The 11,034-nt window shown below is 48.6% G+C and overlaps 1 protein-coding gene across 1 annotated transcript in view; it reads right to left on the bottom strand.

Moving 5' to 3' along the window:
* Cda (cytidine deaminase) overlaps nt 1–11,034 on the bottom strand; it is a 25,472-nt gene that overhangs the window by 9,832 nt on the left and 4,606 nt on the right. Inside the window, exon 2 of the mRNA XM_005352964.2 lies at nt 3,408–3,519. Within this exon, the coding sequence (XP_005353021.1) occupies nt 3,408–3,519 (112 nt within the window). The remainder of the gene's footprint in view (nt 1–3,407; nt 3,520–11,034) is intronic.

The following is an 11,034-nucleotide window of genomic DNA, read 5'->3' as shown; positions in this document are numbered from 1 at the left end:
TAGTCTAAAAAATAAAATAAAATAAAGCAGCCAGGTTCCGAGTCTTACAAAGACCTTAGGTAGAAGTGAGAAAGAATGGAAACCCAGCCGCAGAGACCCTGGAGGCGGGGCTTTTAAGTGTCACTCAACATTCCTGCCAAGAGTGAGCACTAACCCTCAGACATGCAGGTTGCATTTGGACATCTCCCCAAGGCTTTCCTAATTCTCCACCCCTGGTGTCTTAGTTAGGTTCTATTGCTGTGAAGAGACACCATGGCCACAGCAACTCTTATAAATGAAAACATTTACTTGAGGTGGCTTGCTTACAATTTAGGGGTTTGGCCCATTATCATTATGGGGGGGGAGTATGGTGGCATGCAGGCAGACATGGCACTGGAGAAGGAGTTGGATGTGAATCCTACATCTTGCAGGCAACAGGAAGTGAACTATCTCACTGGGCGTGGCTTGAGCATTTATGAACCCTCATAGCCCGCCCCCACAGTGACACACTTCCTCCAACAAGACCACACCTACTCCGACAAGGCCACACCTCCTAGTAGGGCCACTCCCTTTGGGGGCCATTTTCTTTCAAACTAGCACACCTAGGTTCTTTTTCCTGGCAATCAAGGGTTTCCTGTGGTTTGTGCAGACCTTGGTCACATGATGAGGTCACGCTCAGCTTGGTAAGACAGAAGCTCCTGTCACCTGGCTCTGCCAACGCCCACAGCGTCTCTGCCCTTTGTGATCCCAGGGAAAGACATGGACTTCTCAGCCCCGTTCTGTGCCAATATGAGCTGGCTGGCATTTCCCGTTCTTCCTTTAAATCCATGCTTTCTGTTTAGTAAGTCAGTAGTATGATAATAACTGCATTGCTGGTGGAGGATATGGTTGTGGGTTAAAAATCCAGAGAAGGCCAGCTGGGTGCTGGAAACTCTGGGTGTTGTATAAGGACATCTGCTGACTACAGTGAGCCCCTGATGGTCATATTTAAAAGCAGGTGAGGAGCAAGAGGAAAAAGCCTTTCATTGGACAAACGCTAACAGAACCCGCAGGCTACCGCGTCATTCTGCTGGTTTTGGCCTCTCTTCCCCAGAACATCATTACTTTCTTGGACCAGCTTTGAAATTGAGTTATTTCTCCCCATTTCTTCATAAAGTGCAACGCACATCCTGATCTGTCCTCAGCTGCACAAAAAGTTCCCAGCACAGCCTCGTTTATTCTCTGGAAGCTGCAGGGAAGCTTGGACAGCCCTCGGCTCCAGAGAAAGCTGGGAATCGCCACCTTGATTCTCAAGGGCGTACCTGGCCCCAGTCACTCCAGCATGGTATTCGGGTACTCTGAACCCCCTCCGGGCCAGACTGGAACAATGCACAGGCTCTTGGGAAAGCCAGGTCCTTCCTGTTGCACAAATCATGTCAGCCTTGCTCTCACAGCCCCTGTTTCTCTCCCCGGCTGCAACTCCCTTCATAGAAAGAAATGATCCTTCCAGAGTCTGTGTCCCACGCTGCTAAAGACCGAAGCTTGGTCAGCCGCTCTGCTCGCTGGGTTCACCGTTTCCTGTGTCAGTTTCCTCAACAATTAACTTGCCAAAGTTCCTTCTTTCCTAGTCAATATAAAAGGGGCACCCAAATGCAGCTCACTGCAAAAGCCTTAAATTACTGGGGTCTAAATCAGTAAAAGAACCCATTCTCACAGGCTTTATTCTTAGCCAAGCAGTCTCGGTCCAGCTCCAATAAGATCCCACCACACTCCCCTGGGAGGAGGCCCATGGGAGTCAGAGCAACCACATCTGGGCCACAAGAGAGCACTGACTGCAGGTTTTATTTATTTATTTGTGTGTTTGTTTATTATGTATACGGTGTCCTGCCTGTATACCACCATAAGAGGGCACCAGATCTCAATACAGATGGCTGTGAGCCACCATGTGGTTGCTGGGAATTGAACTCAGGACCTCTGGAAGAGCAGCCAGTGCTCTTAACCTCTGAGCCATCCATCTCTCAAGCCCTTGACTGAAATTCTTATCCAGTTGGGGCCTCGCTGGAGTTGCATTAGTCTGAAACACATAGTCACTACTTACATGGCTGTCACCAGGTCACCACCCTGCTTGGTTTTAGACCCTGGTTTTGGCACCTTCGCCTGGACGCTGAAGTTAGCAGAGTTGAACAGCATCTGGTCTCCTGGCACAGTAACCACAGTGGACTCTGAGACGTTTGTTTTGTCCCAGCTTTACCGCTAACTCCCTGGAAATTCCCTTAACTTCTCAGACCTGGGGGTTTTGTCTGTTTATTTTTTGTCTATAGAAGTGGGGTGGTGGCAAGTGAGTCTATATCAAGTGACTTTCGGGTCCTTGTTGTTTCTGTGTGACATCTTTCTACTGTACCTCTGGGGGACCATGTTGTACTTGCTGTTGTTGGAACAGAAACACACCTTCTGTGTCAGAGTCTCCCTGGGTCTATCTGCTCTGTGGGCTAACCCTGAGGGTGGAGTCTGAGGCAGACCAGAAAGACAGGGAATTAAAGGGGACTTGAAAAGGGAAAGGAGCTGCTCACTCGGGAGTCTGGTTGAAGCTTCGCAGGAGTTGAGAATCAAGAATGTGGCAGCATGGTGCACACCTCTAGTTCTGAGGAAGGCAGAGGCAGGAGGATCTCTGTGAGTTCAAGGACAGTCTGGTCTATAGTGAGTTTCAGAGCTGTGTACCCTGCCAGGGCTGTACAGTAAAATCCCATCTCAAGACAAACAAACAAACATACAAACATACAAACAAAACAACAACGGAAAAAAAAGAAAGGAGAGAGAAAAAGTTAGAGGAAGGGAGGAGCCCCTAGAAACCAGATGAATGATGAGATCCCAGTTTCCAAATCCCTCAGGTAACCCCTTGGACAACACAGTGCGCATTTCCTTTGAGACGATAACCAGCTCTTGGGTAAGTCTCGTTCTTCTCCTGTGTGTCTCTCTTTCTACTAACCTTTGTGCTTAAAGTCTACATTTCAAACACTTTTTAAAGGACCAGAGAGATGGTTTGGTGGTTAAGAGCAATTGTTATTGTGGAGGACCTAAGTTTGATTCCCGGCACCCACATGGTGAGCCACAACACCTGTAACTCCAGTCCCGGAATATCTGATGCCCTCTTCTGAGAGTTGAGATTACAGGGGTGTGCAACTATATCCAGTTTTATTAGATGCTGGGGTCAAACCCAGGGTCTTTGCATACTAGGCAAGCACTCAAACAACTGAGCCATGGCCCCAGCCTCAGACTCTGTTTCTTATTTACCTCCTTATCCCTAGTACCCAGCCGCAGGGCCAACCCATGTCTGCCAAGAAGAACATGTACAATAGACACGGGTCTGGTGAATGAATGAATGGGTTGTGTAGGGGGGACATCAGCTGGAAGAATAAAGAATTCTGCTGTGACTGGTCTATCCCACTCACCTGGCGATAGCAATAGCCCTGAAATCCTTGTACCCTTCTGAGATGGCCTTCTGGATGGCAGTCCGCTCTGCACACACACCCAGTGGGTAGCAGGCGTTTTCAATGTTGCAGCCTGAGGGGAGAGAAAAGACCAATGGTAATTAAGAACAACAGAACCGGCTCCTGATGCGGATGTCGTAAGAGCTTCCTAGTGCCTCTTTTATATCAACGTGGCACAAGATAGAGTCATTTGGGAAAAGGGAACCTTGGTTGAGAAAATGCCCACGCCCACAAGCAAAGCCCATGGGGGCATTTTCTTGATGGATGATTGATGTGGGTGGTGCAAACTATGAGGAGGAACCACCCCGCCAGCACCCCACCCGCGGCTTCTCCATTTCCTGTTCCGGCTTCCTTCAGTGAGTGGTGGATTATGATGGGAAACTGTGGGCCAAGTGGGCTCCCTTCCTCCCCAAGTTGCCTTTGCTTCTGGTCTTTATCGCGGCAATAGAAACCCTAAGAAGGACAGTTTCCCAGTTCAGGCCAGGGAGGGGCCCACCGTTCAACAAAGCTGGAAAGGAGGGGGGGCGATGTTTCCAGAAGCAGTGAGGGACACTGGGGCCCACGGTAAGGCGGATTTCTGAGAATGCTCAGGTCTTCGCTTCCCTAATGCTAAGACAGGCTCCCCAGCAGAAGACATCGCAACTGGGCAGTGAACAGCCTCAGCATCCCTAAGGTCAAGCTCAAGACAAAGAGAGATGCTGAGGCTTGACCAAGTCAACAGAGAGCTAACTGTGGCAGCTTGCTTGCCTAGTGTGAAGGCGTGGATTGCCTTCCAGTGTGCATCTAAGAGGTGAAAATGGCAGCGAGGGCCATCATGGGTCCGAATGCTTTTGCTTTTTAAGTTTTACTCATTTTTATGTGTATGTTTTGCCGGTATATATGAACCCCTCATGTGTGCCTGGTGCCTGTAGAGGCCAGAAGAGGGCGCTGGATTCCCTGGAACTGGAGTTACAGATGGTTGTGAGCCATCATATGGGTGCTGAAGACCAAACCAGGGTCCTCTGTGAGAGCAGCCGGTATTCTTAACTTATGAGCCATCACACTAGCTCCCCAATGTTCTCAGCAAGTGTGTCACAGTGACGACATGACCAAGGAAGAGGTTCCCAAATAGCTAAGCTAGAGACCCCAGCAGACCAGACAAGGGATGTGCCGGGACAAGAAACCTCACAGTTCCTGTCTGAGGGTTCCTTAGCTGCCATAGCTGGTGACTGTGTGTTGTGGGAGATTCCATTGGCATTCACCATTTGTAACTCCACATTGCATTGTGGGAAAGGATGGGAGGTGGGGACAGAAAACAGTTCAATTCGTTAGCCATTGATCCAGTAGAGCTACATCCGGACCCAAGAAGAATCAAGCGGGGCAGCTGTGTGACTCTGAACTCAGAGGCCTTCCTTAGCCAGGGGGTAGGTGGATGCTTTGTGTATGGGAAAAAGAATGTGTAGAGATCCTTGCAGGGAGGCCTGGGGACAGAGGCTGCACACTGCTTCCCACTTGAGTTTAGCTGGGCACAGAGCTACCCAGCTGGAAACCACCTTTTCCAGCCCACCTTGGAGCTTCCTGAAGTCCTGCAGTTTTGCTGGCTTGAATGTATGCCTGAGATATACACATGTCTGTGTGTGTTCTGTGGAGGCCAAAGGAGAATACTGGATGCTGCTGTATGCCAGTTCCAAGCAGCCTCTTGTCTCCCTACAATATCCCAACAGCAGTGGGATTACAAGCAAATGTGACCACACCCAGCTTTTTACATGGATGTGTGTTTGGGATTTGCACTCGGGTCCTTGATGCTTGCACAGCTAAGCCATCTCCCCAGCCCAGGAATGCAGTTTACACCAATGAGCACGAACAGAAGCAGTATGAGTAATGAGTGACTTACAGTGAACTTTCTAGAAACTCACTGCTGGTCCTCCACTTCCTCTTTCCCTTCCTAGGGCTTAACACTGGATTTTCTTTTGTATTGCTGAGATAGATCTCAGGATGTAGCCCTAGCTGGCTTGGACCTTGTTCTGTAGATCAAGCTGGCCTCAAACTCATAGAGATCTACCAGCCTATGCCTCCTGGAATTAAGGGCATGTACCACCTTGTCCAGCAAAGGCTAAACCTTGGATGAGACACTGTGCCAGTCTGACCCTGTGTAGGCGGGCACACTCTAGTGTGTATGGTGGGACACCTGGACAGGGTTCTTATTTCCAGAATAGAAAAAGGCAGTCCACAAGCCAAGACTGCAGCCTGTTTCTGGTCTGCCAGAGAAGAGAGCGCTAGGCACCGTCTTCCTGCGGTTACTGGGTTTGTAGCTGTCATGCCAACTTTGTTCTTGCCTGTCTCACTCCCTGTGTCCACGTCTGGGTGCTCATTATGATTCTGCGGTATTTTGTTCCCAGGTAGTCATCAGATGTGGAAGCTGTAAACAGAGTTTACTGAACGTAACTGCTGCCACAGTCAGTGTCTCCTCTCGGATTTTCCTGTTTCTTCATGATCTATGTTAGCATGCTGGGAGAGAATACTTTTATTATGTAGCTCATCACTCTCAGGACCTCAAAAATCCACTGTCGCTAGACGTTCGGTGGGATGCCATAGCTATAAGAGTGCTGGGAGGACGGCCAGTGTGTCTCATGGCCAGGCTGGGGCTGGCTCGGAGCTGCCGGGTAGCAACAGGCTCCTCCATCAGGGAAGGGCAGGTTACACTGTGGTGCCAGAGGTGGATGGCAGTGAGCATTGACTGTTTTGACATCTCAGTATCTCTTCCTCCTTTTCATTCTGTTAGCGTATATGTGTGTGTGTATGTGCACATGTGTGCACACATGTTCAGAAGCTGATGTTGGGAGTCTTCCCCAATCACTTCCCACCTTATTTATGATTATGTGTATACATGTGGGGGGGGGCGTCTGTGTACATGCGAGTGCTGGTGCCTGTGGAGTTCAGAACAGGGTGTGTGCTCCCCTAGAGCTGGAGTTACACCTGGTTGTGAACCGCTCGACACAGGAGCTGGGTACCACGCTCTGGTCCTCTGCAAGAGCGGGATGTGCTCTTAACTGCTGAGCCTTCTCTCAGTCCTTGCCTTTATTTATTTATTGACCTCTGTTATTTCTTTTAAGACGGGAATCTCTCACAATGGAGCTCATCAATTCATCTTGTCTGGGTGGCCAACAAGCCCCAGGGATCCCGCTGTCCTGTCTTTGCCTGTGCCCTGATTGGGGAAAACAGGTACATAGCTTTTTACATGAATGCTGGAGAGGTGAACTCTGGTCTATGGCAAACACTTTATGGACAGAATCATCTCTCCGGCTCTTCTTCCTCCATTTTATAAAGGGTCACCTCAACTCCAGCAGGCAATTCAAGCGGAAGCTACCATCTTTTCTCATATGGCCTTCCTACTGGCTGGCCTACAGATGACCAATCAGGATTCTTCTCTGTGTAACCATCTGTTCTGCCCTGAAACAGCCCTGAGGCTGGTGTTTGTTCAGGAAGGGACCATTAGAGGTCCTTTGCACAGATGGGAGCTGAGGAAATGCCTGTGTGTAGACAGGTGTCCCTGAAGCCCGGATGTTCTCCAGTTCCTTCCTTGGTGAGGTTGTGTGAGCTTGTGCACTGCTCATTGTACAGCAGACAGTGTGTATCTCTGTCACTGCTGCCAGGCTTCGGCACCTGTACTGCTCAGGACAAGGCAACCCAAGAACAGTTCTAAAGCTAGCCCCCAAGGTCTCTTCCCTTATATGGCCACTTCCTCCTCCTGCAGCTGATGACCGAGGTCTAGCTATCAAAGTACTGGAGTACAGTTATCAAAAGCCCCCCCAATTAACATGCCCAATTAAACACCTGGTCCTCACACAGGGTTTCTCATTTTACCCGTATAAACAGCCAGTTGCCTATGGGCCACATCTGTCCTCGCTGTGTCCAGAGGCAGAACTTTGTCTCTCTGGGACAAACATCCTGGCCCTTCCCTTACCCACGTCCCCTTCTCCCTCACCCCCTATCTTCTTCACCTCTGCATCCTAGCCCATTCTAACACAGACCTCCCCTCTTTCTCTCTCTCTTTTTAAAATATTTATTATGTATACAATATTCTGTCTGTGTGTATGTGTGTATGCCTGCAGGCCAGAAGAGGGCACCAGACCTCATTACAGATGGTTGTGAGCCACCATGTGGTTGCTGGGAATTGAACTCAGGACCTTTGGAAGAGCAGGCACTGCTCTTAACCACTGAGCCATCTCTCTAGCACCCCCCCCCCCCGCTTCTCTTTTTAAAATGACACCAACAAGGTCATTTGCTGCTGTTTTTCTGCCAGAGACAGAAAGCAGCCACTTTAGCTTTTCTTCCCTACTTAATAAAGAATCTCTCTGTGAAAACAGGTATTTGGGTGTGGTTTATGTCTAATCTGGGGTCTTGGCGGGAGCCTCCGCTGCGTGGGGATTCCCCTTCAGGCACTGAACCTCACATGACGGCACCCATGCCGAGATGTTCTGTGCCACCAAATCGAAATGAAGCTCTCGCTTGACCTTCCCAAAAAGAGAGGCAGATGCAGAAGTTCATGCACATCTGTAATTCCAGAAAGTGACGATGGAGGCAAGAGGATCAGCAAGGCCAGCCTTAGCTACATATCGAGTTGGAGGCTAGCCTGGGCTTCATTAAACCCTCTCTCCAAAAAAGAAAAAAAAATCAGACTTGGAGTAACTTCATCTTTTTTGTTTTATTTTTCTGTTGTCTATTGTCTTGGTCTTTACCCGCTATGGTTTAGATGCTTCCCCAAAACCTGAGTACTCCCCAGGTGGCACCCCTGGGAGGTTCTGTGTCCCCATAAGAGGTGGAGCCTTGTGAGGGCTTCCTAGGTCAGTGGAGGAGGAGCCTCACTGGGGATTATGGGCAACCAGCTGTTTCTCTGGCTGTTACTGGACTGTGGGGGAGCCTCTGTGCTGTGTGCATCCCTGGTCAGAGGCCCAGAGCACAGGGCTGCTGGACCTTGGACTGGGACCTGCAGAAGTAGGAGCCAAAGCAAACCTTCACCAAATCACAGTTCTCATCAAAAAATAGCTGAATAGTGAAATTTTACGACTAGTAAAGCCTTCTTCTTCCCAGCTAACCTGGGAATTAAATGTGAACTCATACAACAAACAAACCTTCACTCAGCTGCCTGGGGTATTTCATTAAAGTGACGCACAGCTGGGCGACAACCCACCTCACCAGGGAAGTAACTGAGAAGGTCTAGCCAGGCCTCGCCTTTGTCTCTGGCCCTTCTCTGCCTATAGAGCCAGCCACCTCTGCTCTGCTCACCTACATAAACTCTTTCTTTTTCTTTTCTTTTCTTTCTTTCTTTTTGAAACAATATCTGTTGTAGCTAAGAATGACCCAGAAGCAACTAAGGATGACCCAGAAGCCTGCATCCACCTAAGCTGTGTAGCCATTTCCTCCCAGACTGAAACACTCCATGCTCCTGGAAAGCTCTTTTAGACAGCAAGTAAACAATTCAGAACAGCTTCAGAAAGTCCCTGAAACTGAGCAGATTCACTAGACCCTTCCCTCCCCCAAAGCAAAGGGCAAGGAATGCTGAGAGTCGTCACTCTCAAGACAAGCGGAGGGCTGGAGAGATGGCTTAGCAGTTAAGAGTATTGCCTGCTCTTCCAAAGGTCCTGAGTTCAATTCCCAGCAACCACATGGTGGCTCACAGCCATCTGTAATAAGGTGTGGTGCCCTCTTTTGGCCTGTAGGCATACACACAGATAGAATATTGTATACATAACAAATAAATAACTATTTTTAAAAAAAGACAAGTGGAGCAGCCTGGAAGAGGCTTAGACTAGCTGGACCACCTGAAAAGGACACTCTTCAGCTTGCTGAGCCCTGTACAAGATGTACAGTGTGCACCAGATTCCCAGCTTTGTGAGCTGCCACCCACACTGGGGTGGGCTTTGGTCATGCAGCTGTCTTTGAGTCATTTCTGCTCCTGTAAGTAACCCCTCACCCATAATCCCATAAGTAAGCCCAATTAAACTCATTGACTCACCAAGTTAGAGTTTGGTGGTACTGTGGTGGGATAATGCCCTTATACACTGTAAAGATTTGTTACTCGTATTGGTTTAATACAATGCTGATTGGCCAGTAGCCAGGCAGGAAGTACAGGCAGGGCAACCAGACTAGGAGAATTCTGGCAAGAGGAAAGGTGGAGACGCAGTCACCAGCCAGATGCAGGAAAGCGAGGTGAGAATGCCTTACTGAGAAAAGGTACCAAGTCACGTGGCTAAACATAGATAAGAATTATGGTTAATTTAAGTTATAAGAGCAGTTAATAATAAGCCTGAGCTAATAGACCAAACAGTTTATTGGTGTGGGAGGTCTTTTTGTCTATGTGTTGCTTTTCTTGGTTAATGAATAAAGAAACTGCCTTGACCTGTTGATAGGGCAGAACTTAGGTAGGCGGTGAGGACTGAACTGAATACTGGGAGAAAGAAGGGCGGAGTCAGGGAGACGCCATGGAGCTGCTGCCGAGATTGACGTGCTGAAACTTTGCTGGTAGGCCACAACCTCGTGGTGATATACAGATTAATAGATATAGGTTAAATTAATATGTAAGAGTTAGCAAATAAGAAGATAGAGCTAATGGGCCAAGCAGTGATTTAATTAATACAGTTTCTGTGTGATTGCTTCAGTTCTGGGTGGCCAGGAAGAACAAGCACTCTCTGCAACAGTTTATAATTAATATAAACTGTGTGTTTCTTTGGGACTGAATGGCTGCGGGACCCGGAGGGACAGAAACTTCCACCACCATGGTAGCTGCACTTTGGTCTGCCATGGGCTCCCAATCTGGGGTCAGTAGAATATGTGTTATATTTTCCCACAAAAGTGTCACAAAACCACCTCTCTCCTGAGTTGTGTTTTTAGGAAGAGTATATGCATGGTGCTGAAGATCAAACCCAGGGCTTGATGTACGCTAGACAAACAAGCACTCTACTAACCAAGCTACACCTGGCCCCACTTCTGCCGTTGGGAGAGAGATCCAGTGCTTCTGTTAGTGTCTTCCATTTGTTTGCCTCTGAGCAAAATTCTGTTTCTTCAGAGACAGTTAGAGGAGCCTAGGTCACTGGGGCAGAGGCTAAATACTCTTAATGTCTGGGAAGACGGTTTGGTGCCTAAAGACAGCATAAGAGCAAGCCTGAGACCAGAGTTCGAATCCCCAGCAATGGAGAGCCTACCTGTAAGGCCAGCACTCACTCAGAAGGTAGACACGGGATCTCCAGAGCAAGCTGGCTACCTAGACTAGAATGTGGTGAATCTGGGTTCGGTGAGCTCTGGGTTCAAGTGCAAGACCCTGTCCCCAGTGAGCAAGGAGGACAAGAATGGAGAAAGACTCCTGCTGTCTGCCTCAGGCCTCCATATGCACCTGAACACACATATAAACATTCAGACACACCACACACACACTTTTTGCTGGTGTTTTATTTTTGTTTTTCAAGACAGGATTTTTTTCTTTTTCTTTCTTTCTTTCTTTCTTTCTTTCTTTCTTTCTTTCTTTCTTTCTTTCTTTTTGTCTTTCAAGACAGGATCTCTCTGTGGCTTTGGAGCCTGTCCTGGAACTAGCTCTGTAGACCAGGCTGGTCTC

The sequence above is a fragment of the Microtus ochrogaster genome, chromosome 10, assembly GCF_000317375.1.
Source record: "Microtus ochrogaster isolate Prairie Vole_2 chromosome 10, MicOch1.0, whole genome shotgun sequence".
Lineage (NCBI taxonomy): Eukaryota > Metazoa > Chordata > Mammalia > Rodentia > Cricetidae > Microtus > Microtus ochrogaster.
This window is presented reverse-complemented; position numbering and strand designations above follow the sequence as displayed.